This window comes from Vitis vinifera, chromosome 5 (genome assembly GCF_030704535.1).
Source record: "Vitis vinifera cultivar Pinot Noir 40024 chromosome 5, ASM3070453v1".
Taxonomy (NCBI): domain Eukaryota; kingdom Viridiplantae; phylum Streptophyta; class Magnoliopsida; order Vitales; family Vitaceae; genus Vitis; species Vitis vinifera.
The window spans coordinates 4,993,639-5,009,504 of NC_081809.1; the positions used below are offsets into that span (position 1 = coordinate 4,993,639).

General features: G+C 31.5%; 1 protein-coding gene across 5 annotated transcripts; it reads left to right on the top strand.

The window, feature by feature from the left end:
- Positions 1-6,571: 6,571 nt before the first annotated feature.
- On the top strand, positions 6,572-14,992 carry LOC100249379 (cyclin-T1-3). Of its 5 annotated transcripts, none has more exons than XM_002277884.4 (7): positions 6,572-6,831; positions 7,630-8,155; positions 8,345-8,426; positions 8,918-9,052; positions 9,598-9,773; positions 14,329-14,474; positions 14,623-14,992. In XM_002277884.4, exons 2-7 carry the CDS (start codon positions 7,635-7,637, stop codon positions 14,652-14,654), a joined length of 1,092 nt encoding a protein of 363 aa, XP_002277920.1. In that variant the 5' UTR covers positions 6,572-6,831; positions 7,630-7,634; the 3' UTR covers positions 14,655-14,992. The 5 variants fall into 5 exon arrangements, 3 of the variants coding, with proteins under 3 accessions (XP_002277920.1, XP_019075544.1, XP_059592834.1); XR_002030092.2 differs by lacking the exons at positions 14,329-14,474; positions 14,623-14,992 and adding exons at positions 9,854-9,976; positions 10,102-13,142 and having other exon boundaries at positions 6,608-6,831; XR_009465647.1 differs by lacking the exons at positions 14,329-14,474; positions 14,623-14,992 and adding exons at positions 9,854-9,976; positions 10,313-13,142 and having other exon boundaries at positions 6,608-6,831.
- The last annotated feature ends 874 nt before the right edge of the window (positions 14,993-15,866 follow it).

Below are 15,866 nucleotides of genomic sequence, written 5' to 3' on the forward strand. Positions count from 1 at the left end.
TTTTGAAGATTCAAGATTGTTACGGAATCAACTCGGGATTAAATAGATAAGTATGAGTGAATTATTTGAAAATAATGATTAATGACATAAAAAACATAAAATGAACTTAAAAAAATTAGAAATAAAATGAATTTTGAAAGACGGGTTTTTATCTCCACATATAAGGATTTTCCACGTAAAAGCCTTAATTGTGGTTACTTGATTGTTGATATTTCATTAGATTACCCATTTTGAGAAAAGGGTAAGGTTACAAATGTCAAACTAAAATATATTTGTAATTTTAATGTGATGATTATTTATTTGAATTTTTAATTATTTTATATTTTTTATCAAATCAAATAATATTTTTTAAATGTGTGGGTTATCTAGTCCCTTTGTGACAAATATTTTTTATTTGGTAATTTAAATAAATAAATAAATAAAATAAATATGAAAAAGACTTCAAGTACCTAAACCATCCACTATTGCAAAGCCAATATTTTGGAAATAAAAGACAAATCCCATATCATGACAAGCAGTCACTGTTATCCAAATTTTAATACAATAATTCACGGGATTTTAGGATTCTATTTGCATGAAGCGTGTGGGAGAACAATTGAGGCATTAAATTTTGGACCAATTACAAATAATCTAAAAAATATAAATATTTATCTTTTTCAAATTATTTTTATTTCAAAAAATGATAAATAAAAATAATAATAATAATAATAAACCTCAACTAAATTTAAGAAAATAATCAATGAAGGTTAGTAAAAAAAAAGAAAAAAAAGAAAATGAGAATAAGAGATAAATTGATCTTCACAATAAAAAATTGAGGTAAAATATTAGATTATTTGGATGGTTCACCTATATAGAAGTGTCATATTCGTTCATGTTTGGTTGTCGGTAGAAGGCAAGAAAAGGGCAAATAAGTAGGGTTACTTGAAAGAGCTCAACACCAATATATTTTTTTTATTGTAATTTTTTGACTTGTTTCTATTGAATAAGTAGGGTTATATATATATTTACCATATTGAATTTAAAATAATAAGATATAAATTTATTAAAAAGAATAATAAGATATATATTGAATGCTAAAATTATTTGTCATAAATAAATATTTGTGACAAAATATCATAGAACCTATTTACAATAAATTGATATTGGGATTAAATTTATTTTTTTATTATGAATACAATATTCATCCTAAACTCTTATGAAAATTTATTTGCCACAAATATATTATATAACTAAACATAATTTTTTACCATAAATAACAATTTCATCCTTCAAAAAAATACCATTAAAAAAATCATTGCAATTTTTTTTTTACCATAAAATATTATTAATGCTAAAAAAAATGTTGTTGCAAAATGGGGAAAAATATAGTAAAAAGGAAAATAAAATAAATAAATAAAAGAGAAGAAAAACACCTCTGAATTATGAGGAGTACCATAATTTTTTATTCTACTTTTATCTCAACTTTCGTCTAATTTATTTAGGAAAAATATGGAAAAAAATATTTTAACAATTTCCTTTGTTTTCCTCATTTTTTTTCACATCATTTTTCTAATATTTTCGAAGTTCCAAACATAGCTAAAATTTTGCCTAATAAAAAATTGGTCCAATGCTTGTAGGGGGAACTTTATGCAGTTCAAGCTTCTGACCTCTAAATTAGGAGTAAGAGGAGGCCTAACCTCTGGCAGGACAAAATGAGGGCTTTTCCGTATTATTGCATAAAAATATATACACTTTATTGTCAAGAAACCTATGAAGAGATTAAAATAATAAAAATAAAATTTTAATAAATAAGTAAATTTAAATTCTTTCATTTTCAAATTCTATTAAACCACATGAAAATATTCTTAATGAATTTTTAAATGTATCCAAATACAAATAAAATTATAAATATTTTTAAATAATTATATCTATATCATCATTTTGTTTATTTTTAAATTTATCCACATTATATAAATTTTCAATTTCAAATATGTTTTTAATGTTATTGTCTTGTTATGCTTATTTTAAAAAAATAAAAATAATGTAGACATTAATCTACCTGTGAGGACAAAATAAACTTAATGTGAGATATCCTCAAAATTTATATTTGATTCAAATGTAAGTTCGACACTTCATATGACATCGAACTACTAAAAAAAGGAGTGAAAAATGTCTTCTTTATTGTAGAAGTGGTTCATGATATGTTTACATAGCAAGAATGGTATGATATTAATCTCGATGAATATATATATATATATATGATATTTGAGCACCTTCATATTGAATTGTATTGGTTATGTAGAACAATGGGTTTTTGGGTGAAAATACTTAAGCTTTCAAGGGAGACACCCTATATGAATATTGTATGGAATTGGTCATGGGTTGAATCTTAAAAACACAAGTTGGCCCTACTCTTGGATTGGTTAGTCATTTCCTTATATTATAATTTTAAAAGACATGAGGTTGGTCCTATTCCTAAATATGAGTCTCAAAAGACACAAGATATAACTAGTTATTGAGTGATAGTTCTACAATAGTTATTCATCACAATGGTTCATCTTGGAGTATTAACAAATGATATTTTTGACAATAGGGACTCTCATGTTAACACGTGGGTGTATGGAGAAGGCAAAGCTAAAATTGAGCCACATGCTACATTTATTCATAATCGAGATTATTAAATGTCGGCTATAATAACAAAATTAAAATACATATTGTTTTATGTTTGTCATAGTTTAAGTTGTTTTACGATTTTCTAATAAGTTATCAACTTACCCAATCCTTTTTACTTTTCAGGAATATAAGTTGTCGGTTAGATGTTTTGCTCATACTGAGATTATCTTTGAAATTATTGTATTTGTATCATAGGATGACTAATTTATTTTAGAGAAAGAATGTAGTCTATATTTTTATATACTTTTAACCTAAGTTATCCTTTGTGGACCATGGACTTGCAACGTGAATATGACACTATAAAACATATTTTGGATATGTGAGATATGATATTATGTTTATATGATGTACTTAACGTGCTCTAATTTTGGAGTAGATTTAATATCTATAGGTTTCAATAACCTTAAATTTCACATAATTTAAGGCGAAACTCATCACCTTCCATCTCATATTTTGGGCACACACGTTGATTATATTATTTAAGGGAGTTAGCTAGTGAATTCAAAGTAAAAGAGATATAGAAATAAAAGCTAAACTTTTTAGATGTGAGAATTTTTAGTGCTAATGTTGTTAAGGAAGCATAGAAGACAAGATTTTTAGAATCTAATGCCTTCCAACTAGCAATTTTAGGAATTAGAAGAGACCAACTAGCACAAAAAACTTGGACCTAATTGGGGGATAAGAATAAATGTTGTTTTCAAATGTTATTCCTGAACAAGGGAATGAAAAATAAAATTTGAAAAACTAAAGATTCCAAAGGAATATTGTATGACAATCAAAAAGAAGATTTGAAAGTATTTTTTAATGATTTCTCTAAAAAAAATTACTTATAAAAATCTAAGAATAAATTTTGAACTTTTTTATTTCTTCAATCCTTGGGTCAAAGAAAAAGAAAATAAAGAGTTAATTAAAAAAGTCACATATAATGAATGGGTTTTCACCTTAAATCAATTGAATGGGTTATAAAAAACATTTCCACCATATCTTTTTCTCTCTTAATAAATGGTATTCTACAAGGAAATATTCAACCATCAAATAGGTACTAGGCAAGAAGACCCTTTATTTCTATATATTTTTATTATTTATTAGAATGTTTGGACAAAAAGTTAATAAAAATCATTTAGGAATTCCAACTCATCAAAATGGATCCAAAATTTCTTTCCTTGTATCTGTAAACGATTGTACAATATTTACTAAGGGCTCTCTAACTACTTTTACTAATATTAATAGGCTTCTGGATAGTTCTTGTGCATTATCAAATCAACTTGTGAATTTTAATTAGTCATATGTTTAGATTTATAGTAATGTTCAGAGGGTTATGTAGAGAAGGTTAGGAGAAGCTCTAAGTACTCTTCTTTCCAATGGCATTAGTAAATGTCTTGGTTGTCCAATTATTCAAAGTAGAATATAAATGAGCATTTTTTTCTTAAGTAATTCTTAAACCTAAAAAAAAAGTTAGCATCTTGGAAAACTTGATTCATTTCAAGAGGTAGCAAAATAGTTTTATAAAGGCAAAGCTGGCTAGTTTCCTCATTTATGTTATGAATTGTTTTAATTTTTTTTTTTAAAATAATGGGAATCTAAATAGGATTAACAAAAAATTCTTATGGACACCAAATTTTAAGGTTTAATGAATCTAAAATGATTCATTTGGTAGCCTGAGAAGAGGTTTGTAAACCTAAATCTGAATGAGGTCTAAGAATAAGGGGAGATACAAATGTTAATAAAACTTTAATTACTAAGCTATAATGGAGAATCCTCGTAGATAGTGAGAGCAACTGGGCTAGGATCATGAGGGAAAAATATGTTAAAAACAACTTTTTTTAGAATCTTTTTTTTTTTTATAAAAAAAAAAGATTCCATGATTTGGAATGAGGTTACTAGCTGTAGAAAATATATTAAAGTTGAGCTAAAATGGTGCACAAGAAATGGTAGAAAAGTCTATTGCTGGACAAACTTCTAGGTTATATATCACCACTTTTGTGGATAAAAATCATTTACATTACATTAATTGGGATGGCAAAGTACATGACTTTATAAATTAGGATTCCAATGAGTTGAATATCCAATCCTTTGCCTCAATTATTTCTCTAACTGTTTTGGTAGATCTTAAAATAAATCTTATCCAATTCTTTTCCATTTTTTATAAGATTTTTAGGTTTCTCTCAATATAGTAAATTCACCCTTAGAACAACAAGTTAGGCAATGAGGAAACCTTTGGCTCCCTATATCCAAAATTCTACATTAGACTTGGAAACTAAATCTTGTGGCTAAAATAAAATTCTTCCCATGACCGGTTATTAGAGATGTCCTCCCTACATGTGAGCATCTAATAACTAGAATAATAGATATTGTAAACAAACATGTATCATCTATGTAGTTAAAGTATTGAAAATATTGGCCACATTTTTAGAAAATGCCCATTTGTTCGATGAATTTGGAATCGCATCAAGTTCAAATGTTTTACACCTCTATTGTATGAAGTTAATTTTTATTTTAACTTGAAATGGTGTCTAAAAACTATTAAATTAATTACAAAATTTTCAACTGTCTCATAAGAAAAATTGTCATTATCACTTGGAATGTATGAATTCATCGAAATCAAGTAATGTTTAGACATATCTATCCCAACATTTTTTTCATTATCGAGAAAGTTACCATAAACTTCCAAAATATTCAAAAACATGTGATTGACTCCTATCTTCAAAACGAGAGACGTAATAATGTCCCTCAAGTGGTTGAATATTCCTCCTATTAATGGAAAATTCAAATTAAATTTTGATAGTTTAAGGATAGATAATTAAAGTACTTCAAGATGAGTTATTAAAGACTAATGAAATTATAAAAATGGTTGTAAGCATGCATATGGATAATATATCAATAATTATTGCGAAATGTTTGACTTTAAGAGATGACATTATAGTTGCTAAGAATGAACCTATAGATTGAAAGTGATTAAAAAATAATGATAGGTTATTATAATAAAAAGAGTAATATTCCTAATTCTATTATGTTATTAATAAAGGATATTTGAAAGTTAAATTATGATATAAATATTTACTATTGTCATCATAATTATAAGGAAGTAGATAAAACAACGAATTATTTTATTAAAAAAAATATATTTGCAATATATATAATCCATCATATTGAGATCAACAAATTTGAATTTAAAGATTATTGTGACCCATCTTGTAATACAATGTATATATAAGTGTGGATGTGACATATTATTCATCTATCCACCTTGCCCTCAAATACCATTGGGAGCCGGGAGATGTATTTTTGCTTGCGTATTTTAGGAAACACCGTTACTAATTTAGGCTTTATAGGTGTGATGGTTGTACAACCCATCTTACCCTTGTTGTCCTAATTAGGGGTAATAAAATTTGATACGAATTGTTAACATGACTTGAATCGAACACACTTTTCGTAGGTTTTGGTTAACTATAATTAAGTTTGGATCAAATTCATGTCGACTTATATAATATATTTAATAAATATGTAGTAAATCCTTTAATAAAATCTTCTCCTCTTTCCCCAACAACCTATTTTTTTTTAGTAATAAAATCTCAGATAATGCTTAATATTTTAGAAGTCCAAACAAACAAGGTCTTCATCGATCAACCAGCGGTGGCTAAAGCCAAGCCAAGCCAAGTTATAGGCGAGTTGAGCTAGCCTCGACTCGCCTTCCACTTCTATTCTATCACGCAACAAAAATGTCAAAAAAGAGAACCGAATATTTGGATGCTACCTAAAGAAAGACTTTAACCTACACTCGCTCTCCTGGGGTCCCACCTAATCAGCCAATGAGTTGTCGCCACGTCTTCAAAATCAGAACAAATGGAAATTGTTAATTGTTTAATACACGTGGCGACATGATATTTGTTGATGTTGTGCTAATGCGAGGCTCTAGCTTTCATCTGATCGTAGTCGATAAAGTTGGTGATATGGTTGGGTTGCCTTGGATTTATCCTTTTATTTATTTATTTATCTGAGTTCTTTTCCTCAAGGAGTCTCCTTCTCTGTTCTGCTTTGTACGCCCAAAACCTAAGCTAGGGTAAACCATTTCAGGTGAAATTGGGTCTGTCCTGGATCACCTCAATTCCCTACGAAATACGACGCCATCGTTGAAGATCGAAATTGAGAGCCTCGGTCTTTTTATCTCTCTTTGATTAGGTAATTGATGTTGATTTCAGTTTTTAGGTCTTCTTTGAAGCGAGGAGATTTAGATTGTTTGGTCCGATCGTTTGATTTCCCCTTGGTTGCCGAGAAAATTGAAAATTGAAAAGTAAAGTTTGAATCTTTTGTTTTGTTTTCCGTTGGGAAGATCATCATCCAACTTCTTATACTAGGGAAAGTTGACCAGATTTTTATTTATTTTTTATGGAATCTCGTATAGTTCTGTCTGTATTAGGGCTTGATTGTGGAAAAGGAGGCTTTGAATGATCAGGGTCTTGTTCGAGGAGATCTACTGTGAGGATCACGTGTTCATAATCTGCTTTTATTATTTAGGTTCTGTTTGGCTCTACAGACTTCAGCTGTCTGGTACGGGACAAGAATTGCCTTGAACGTGCTCGGGAATTATTATTTGGTCGTCATATTTGCGTATATATAAATATTTGACATATACAATGGATATAATATTCCCATATCATTATTTATGTTATGGATGTAAGAGTTTTTTTTCCCCTTTATATGTAGCAGTGTATATTGTTGTGAAAGTTTGTTCCCCGCCATTTTTTCTATTATTTCTTGTATGATATTTATCGTCCATTGATGTCTGAAAATTTTATCTGGGTTTTGATAAGTTTGTCGTTCGTGTTCTTTGATTTATTTTTCTGCTCTTGCTGGTTAGAATTTGCAAACTTCTGTTCAATTTATATATTATATCGCAGGAAAACCTTGTATCTTTTCCTTTGTTTTTAATTATCTTAGATTGTTTTTAATCTTTTTCCTTTTGGGTTTCTTGAGCAGGAACAATGTCTTTTACACAAACTTACAGAGCGCAAGGAGGCACTTTTCATGATAATTATAGACCCTCTTTCATTAGAAACAAAAACAGCAACAGTGCTAACATTAATGATAACCGTATAAGGAGTTATAATCCCCATGACTTCTCAAGAAATTTTAGGGAGCGCTCTAAGAATTATAATTATGTTAATCATGATGCCGCACCCTCCTTGAAAAGGAGAAAATTTTCAGCTTCTGCTTGGGAAGACACTGGGAGGCGCTATCAGCAACAAACCACATATGACAATGCCCCTTCAACCTGCAACAGCTTGGTCCCTGCTCCTACAAGACCTAATGCTAATGCCTACACATCTACCAGCTGTAAACGTGATCGCTCAAAATTGGAGGATGATGATATGGTCTTTATGTCTAGGGATGAGATTGAAAGATGCTCCCCTTCAAGGAAAGATGGTATTGATGCACTTCGTGAAATGCATTTGCGGTATTCATATTGTGCTTTTCTTCAGAATCTTGGACTGCGGCTTGAGTTGTAAGTTCTTTATGATGCGTATGTTTATTTATGCTGATAACTTTCTGATTAGATTGTTTGCATAATTACTAAATGGTTCTAAAAACTATTAGTTGAAGTTATTTAGTTTAGTTATTCATATATTCTAATTTTGGAACTACTTATCAAAAAAAAAAAAATTCTAATTTAACTGTGTTGTGTATCTTTCAGGCCTCAAACTACTATTGGAACTGCCATGGTTTTATGCCACCGCTTTTTTGTTCGACGTTCGCATGCTTGCCATGATAGATTTGTAAGTTTCCAGCTTCTTATGTTTTAAATTTGATGGGATGTGTATGGTTTATTGAATGATACTCAACAAGAACTCACAATGACCATGCTCTTACTTATTTGTTTGCAATCCTTGTTCAATTTACTCATTGGATATTTTTTTTTTCACATGGAACAATAAAATTTGGCATGGAACTACTTTTTGTTTCTGCTTTAGTTTTGTGGTCTGATCCCTGTGCCTTATTGTTTATGTATTATGTAAACCATAACCTAAGAAAACAATCATTTTCTCCCTCCACAGATATAATGCTTAAAATTAAATATGGAAAAACTAGTCACCTTTTCTTTCACCATTCTTGATTTTTTTTTTTCAATTTGGTTTCTAGTCATTGTCATTGGCAAAACAACTACCTTCTGTGCCTTGATGTGACTTTATGAATGCAGTGTGTTAATCTAATTTACAGTCCGTAATTCAGAGGAATAGCGTTATTACTGATCTGGCTTTGTTTGCAGTTGATTGCTACTGCTTCCCTTTTTCTTGCTGCAAAGTCCGAGGAAACACAGCGCCCTTTGAACAATGTAGTGAGAGCATCTTGTGAAATTCTCCATAAGCTGGACCTTACTTTCTTGTCTTATCTGCTCCCTGTTGTAAGTATCTTTGGAACCATTTTCTTTCACCTGTAGTCTTATGCATATACATATACATAGATATAAAACTAAATAGCTTTGTACTTATCAAAAAAAAAAAAACTAAATAGCTTTGTATGGACTGAAAGAATTTCTATTATATCATCTTTTTTGTCTTAACTTTGTTATGTCTTTTTCTTTACTTCTAGTATTTTTTTCTCTTCCTTTGGATGTTGATATTTGATGGTATATTTCCCATGTATATTGGTGCATCTCTTTTGGCATTTTTTTTAATGCATATACTTGGCTTTCAAAAAAGGATGTTATATGTTGTAATCAATTTAAACAGTAAGCTCCTGCATCGCATGCAATTTTAGACTTTAAGTTTTATAGAGATTCAAGTGTTTGCATTTTATTGCTTTTATGAATATGCATAATCCATGTCCATGTCTTTTGTCCAGCATGGATATGCATCCGAATCCAGATTGTTGGCTTAAAAGTTGGGACTAAAGCTCTTAGTTTGTGTTCATAGTGTGCTTTCATGACATGATTTGGATGTTGAACAGGACTGGTTTGAGCAGTATCGGGAACGGGTGATTGAGGCTGAGCAGATGATACTGACTACTCTAGATTTTGAGCTCACTGTGGAGCATCCATATGTTCCTCTTACATCTGTTCTTAACAAATTAGGTCTTTCACAAACTGTTTTGGTGAATTTGGCATTACACTTGGTCAGTGAAGGGTAAGTATGCTGCTATCCTTATTCTCAATGTGTTCTTTTAGTGGATTCTGAGATTGCAGATGCATTGTTTTCTGTATCAGTGATTTCAATAGGGTTAGTGGCAAAATTAGTTAGCAGAATCTAGCACATACTTCCCCTGATTGTGTACAACATGAATCCTTTCCACATATCTTACACAGTTATAGTGGCCATGTTCTGTTCAGGTACTTTTCTAATGCGGGCTACTTGTATTTAGTTCCTATTTCCAAAGAATGTGGTTAAAACTAGGAAGATAGTGTAGGAATTAGGTAGCATTCTTGTGTTTATGATGATCAATCTTTTTTTATAGATTTGGACTGGTTGGTGTTGGAATCTCAATCAAATTGCAAATTTATTGAGATTTAAAGGCAGTTATTAATGTGGAGGAGGATAAATCGGTTATCTTCTTTGTCCTTGGTTCAAAACTGTGTATTACTTGTGTCAGTGTTTTGTTCTTTAGAGCTCTGCATAGTCATTCTGGAATGGGATATTGATTATTTTGGCATGGCATATAATTGCAGGATCTACACAAGATTAGCGTGCTCGCATCTATGATATTCTTAGCTGGCGGATTGATATGCTGTTCATGGAAAGTTTTGTTTATCTGAAGTTGAACTGCTGATGTGTAGTGGATGCCTTTATCATGAATTTACTCTGAACCTGGTCACTGGCTATTGAAGATAGCCACAAACCCTCAGGACAGTTTTACCATCCTAATATACACCCTTCCTCTTAACAAACTTATAGTTTGTGAAACCAATGGCCACTTGTCTACTTAATGTCCATTCCTGCAAGTCTGGGAGTCGCCTTGAATGGGCTTAAAAAAAAAAAAAAAGAAAAGAAAAATTGGTTTGGGTGAGTTTGGTTTTGAGAATATAAAATGTTTTCCAATTTTAAAAAATGGTAGAAATTTGGTGACAAATGTTGAAAACTGTTTCAAAATTTTCGAAAAAAACAGCCTGTTTTCTGGAAGTCTTCCACATTTTCTTCTTTCTTTGTCTCTCATTTGTCCCATTGTTTGTTTAAGAACAGAAACAACTCAAGTTGACTGATTCCCAAAAGTTTCAATAGTTTCCATTCTCAGAAAAGGAATCACTTTTGAAAACGTTTTTCAATTAGATGGGTGCATATTTCTATCCTCGTTCTTTATGTGATTTTTATTGCTGACCCACTTGGACAAGGAATATGGTCGGATATCTAGGGAGATTTTCTAGTTTAGCTAAGGCTTGTTTCTGAAATACCCAAAAATTTTGAATTGTTATTTTGCTTCAAATCCTACCTTGATTTTGTAACTTTGCATATCCCAAATATTTGGAATTTTCTGTTGGGTTTTAATTAGGACTAACTGTGTCCATGAATTAGCATTAAAAATTTAAATCCTTGGTCCAGGAGTTGCTGTTAGACATAGGAGTGTCTGCAATTCAGAAACTGCCAGAGTTGAGCACTATTATCTTTGCTAATTTTGGTTTTGTTGCCTTGTCTGGAAATGAAACTAGTGGCCCTAAAAAGTTGATGTGCTGGTGGACATTAGGGATAGCCTTTCTTTTTTTGATAAGTAAGCAAAGAGAATATATTATTTATAATTAATAGATGCACAGTGGACAACTTAGATAGCTTCTCTAGAACTATTTTTGAGTTGGCTGCAAGAAACCTTTTCTGTTGCTTACTTTTTATTGAGGAGAAATCTACTACTATAACATCATTACTGAAAATTCTAGATCTACCTATCCTACAAGATGTGTTTTCTTTTGTGCTTAATTTAATTGGGTATTTTTTATTAGGGATGTGAGCCCTAACCAATTATATGAAGACTGGTGGGAAATTATGGGTAGCAGTTGCCATTTAGATTGAGTGGCCTGTAGACCATTTAAGTGATGTATAGTGATGATCTTTATCTTTATCCACATTACTAGGTTGCACTTCTTTAGTTCTTTTTCTCTTTTAAATATATTCCTTTATACCAATTTTTCACTGGTATTTCTTCTTTCAGTTTCCTCATATTGCTTTTCCTCCTCCCCACGCTAAACAATCTCGACAATATAAGTTTTTGTGGATAAGCCATAAGATTTATTCTGTCATTTTTCAACTTTATTGGTTCTTTCCAGCCTTCTGTTGGTATCATAGAATGGGTAAGAAAGAGTAAGTAAAGGATGTGTCTCTATGTTATATTTTTGCTGTCGGCTTTGCTTGGCCTTTATGCTCTGGCAGCTGGATTACCTTTTTGGTACCTAATCCCTGGATGTTTCCTAAGCAGTTATTGCGACCATACATGGCAATACCTGCAAACCTTATTTTACAAGTCTACTGATTATTACTGCTTTCTCCTTATTCTGATTAGTATTTCAGTATTTATGTTGAAAGAATAAAAAAGTGCCGGACCTTTTTTACTGGGAATTTGTTGCTATACCTATCCCTACCCTTTTTTATAAGTAAATTTTAAACTATTTTTTTCCTTTTTCTTTTCTATAATTTATTTGTGTATATGTTTATTTTCATGGATAAACATTATGTGCTTATTACTATAAATTTTTTAAATGTCTAAGCTTCACTTTTGGTACTACCTGGGCTCCTATTCTGTGTGTTCTTTCCCTTCCCCTCTTAACTAAGATAATACTTTGGAAAATGTACACTTGTTCAATTCATTTGGAACTAAATGAAAATGAACATTATATTTGATATAATCTCTCGTACGATATGTACTTGTATTTTGTAAATTGTACTTAACGGCTCATAAATCATGATACTATTGCATCTATAGCCATGTTGCAAAATGTGCTATAAGTTTGTTAACCTTAGGCAATCAACATTTACTTATAGAGCTTAAAACACAAAGTGGACTATGAAGGATTGAAGTCCAATAGGCTAACACATAATATGGCATTATGTATTGCAAAATTTGAATAGCCAGGAGCACGTTATGCCAAAAAACCCAAAAGAACAGTAAGCACTAAATTCGTACTGTACTTACAAGTATATCATTTGTTTTATTTGTTGTAGCCAGTGCATCTCTCAAACTTACCTTGACAATCTTCATCTTTATTCTTTTGGTTTTCAATGTCAGTTATGTTCTTACCATTATTATCTGCTCCTACCACCAGTGCCTCGTGGTCATGAGGGCCTTTTTGTTTTTGTTTGTTTGTTTTAAGGAAAAGAAAAGAAAAGAAAAACAAAAAAAAAGCAACTACTGAACTTCTAAAGCCTGTATGTATTGAGAAGTTTTCTTCTTCCACTTTTTTTTTTCTTCTCATTTTGTTCCTTTGTTTTTTTCTTTTCTCTCTCTTTGTTTTTTTCTTTTTTTGTCATTTTTTGGTTAACAGGTTAAATGTCATTTTCTTTGTTCATACTAGCATGCTGAATATGGAAGTCATATTTGCCCTCCACATATTCGCATCCCTCAAAACAATCTTAAGTTATATATCATTATATTATATTCAGCATAGTGTAGCTTCACATTTTTATTTCACATGTGTCATGCATGTGTTTACCAAGTCTGACCTCCAGCTATGGTTTTTGGGTACGGGACTGTCTGTCTTTGGGATGTTGAGATTTGAGTCCTGAAGGGTTGCAACATATTAAGCACCTCATCATATGCGGCATCATCAGCATCATTTTATTTAACCTGAAGCTCTTATTATTTCTGAGTGGTATCCTTTTGGATTTTCAAAGAAAATCCCTATTAATCCTCCTCGCTTGGAAGGATGCTTGTATGAAAAGCTAGGGTTGGTTTGAGTGGATTCCTTCCATGCTTCTCAAGCAAATATTCAGAAAACCACCTACATTGACACTGAGAACTTTCTGATGCATGTTACCAATGCAATCTTTTAGTATCCTAAAAGAGTAACTTACAGGAGTATAATGGTGCTTACAACTTAGAGCATTGATTTTATGCCTGCTTATGGCTTCTGGTGGTCTTTGGTGGCATGCTATTCTATAGTGGGGATTACGTACATGAATGTCTTTTAGCTTGAAAGCATGCATATCAGCAAAGTCTCTGCAGATTGAACTGTTGGGTGGACGATACTGGCATTTGCCTTTCAAGAAGTGTTTGCTTGCAATGAATTCCTCTTTCCTAGTTGCTTTATCTTTTGAATTGCATGTGTTTCTGGAGTTGGGAATACCCTGCAGCAGAACTGGGCCTGGGAGTTGATGTGTTCTCTAGATGGGTATAAGATGTTTGCTAGTATTTTGGTACTGTTATCAGCAATATCTGCAGACGAATCTTGGAAAATATTCCACCTGGGTTGCTGCATTTTTAGTTGGTAAGAAGAAAAAAATGCTTTGCTTGCTTTCTTTACTTGAAACCAATGTTTGATATGTTGTCTTAGCTTTTTGGTTTTATGCTCTATACCTATGTTTAGTATTTGAAAGCTGATGTGATTTGTGTTGGCATTATGCTAAGTTCTACAAGACATTGCCTGTTCATTTTAGTGTTGCCCGAGATGGTTGGTTTGTTAACTATCCATGGATTTCTCCAACTCTGAATAATAGGTTTATTTATTTTCATATGGCCTTCTAAAGTCAAACCAATGTTTTGCAGGCTGCGAAGCTCTCTGTGGCTTCAGTTCAAACCACATCATATTGCTGCGGGGGCAGCCTACCTTGCTGCCAAGATCCTAAATTTGGATGTTGCTTCTTACCAGTATATCTGGCAGGAGTTCCAAACAACGCCAGCTATTCTTCAAGGTAGTTGGCACTATTTTGAATATCATGTGAATGTTCAAGATTTTACGTTAATTTTATATTTGCCAATAGTCTTGGTTCTTAGTATTTTATTATGAACCTCATTGCATTGCTCCCACCTTTTTAACAGTCTGTTGATCCTTTGATGCAGATGTTGCGCAGCAGTTGATGGAGCTATTTTAGTTTCTACGCAGATTCAGTTCACCAGTTGATTGAGCTCTTTTAAAAGATTACACAGTAGACTAGGCTTCAGGAATGAATGTTTCATGTTAGATATGGGTATTATATTCATTGTTTTTTAATGCCGTGTTTGTAACCAATGATTGGAAAATCATCAGTGTTGTCCAGGTTATAACATGAGAGAAGCGCTATTCATGAGAGAGAGAGAGTAGTAGATTAGATATCTTTGTTTCAGCACTTCCTCTAGAAGTACAGGTCCAAAGAGTGTAATTCGAATAGACAGGCATGAACTTTCTGTTGAGTGGTCATCTAATGGAATAACAAAACTCTTCTGTTTCTCATGGCCGTCTGTTTTTTCTACTGCTCATCCTTTCTTGTTCTAAATAAGATCACGGGTCTAAGGTGTCTATTTGCTTTTGAGTATGTGATTCTGAGGAAGGTTAGAAGTGCTTTTAAATGTTTTGAAGTCCTTTTTTTTTCAACAAAAATCTGGAGTAGTACCTGCTTATGTGCTTTTTTTAGAAGTTACTTTTCTAGTATTACTAATAAAAGCAATACTGAAATCTCTATTGAAGCATTACTAATAGATGTAATAGTACTGGCTTCGGAGGTTGAATCTCGTGGGTGGGTGGGTGGGTGGGTGGGTGGGGGGGGGGGGGGGGGGGGTTGGGGGGTGTGTGGGGTTTGAAAATCTTTATGCATGATCTGTTTTTCAATTACACATTTCTTTTTTTATTTTTGTTAGCTTTTATGAGTTTTTTCATTTGAAAAATAAGGGTATGTTTGGTAACTGATTTTTGGAATAGTTTTTTAGTTTTTATAACAGAAAAACAAGAAAACCCATTTGATAATCATAAATTGTTTTTTATTCTCAAGAATAGGAAATATGATATTTTTATATATGCATTTTTAATTGTTTAATATTATTTATAAATTTACCCTTATTTATTTGGTTACGTGTATAATATTTTCATCCATCAAAACTAATATCGGCCTATAAAAATGGCACAATGTTGATATTTAAGAAAATTGTTTGATTTTAAACCCCAATTCTTTTTGGCACACCCTAAAATGAAAGTGTATAATTTTACTGTTTTCGGCTCTATTTCCTTTTATAAGAAGTTTTGGAAAGGAAAATGGACAGAATCCGCCCATGGTGCTTTTATTGCTTTAAAAAAATATATGAAAATATTGTTTCTTTAAAAGGGATGCCAT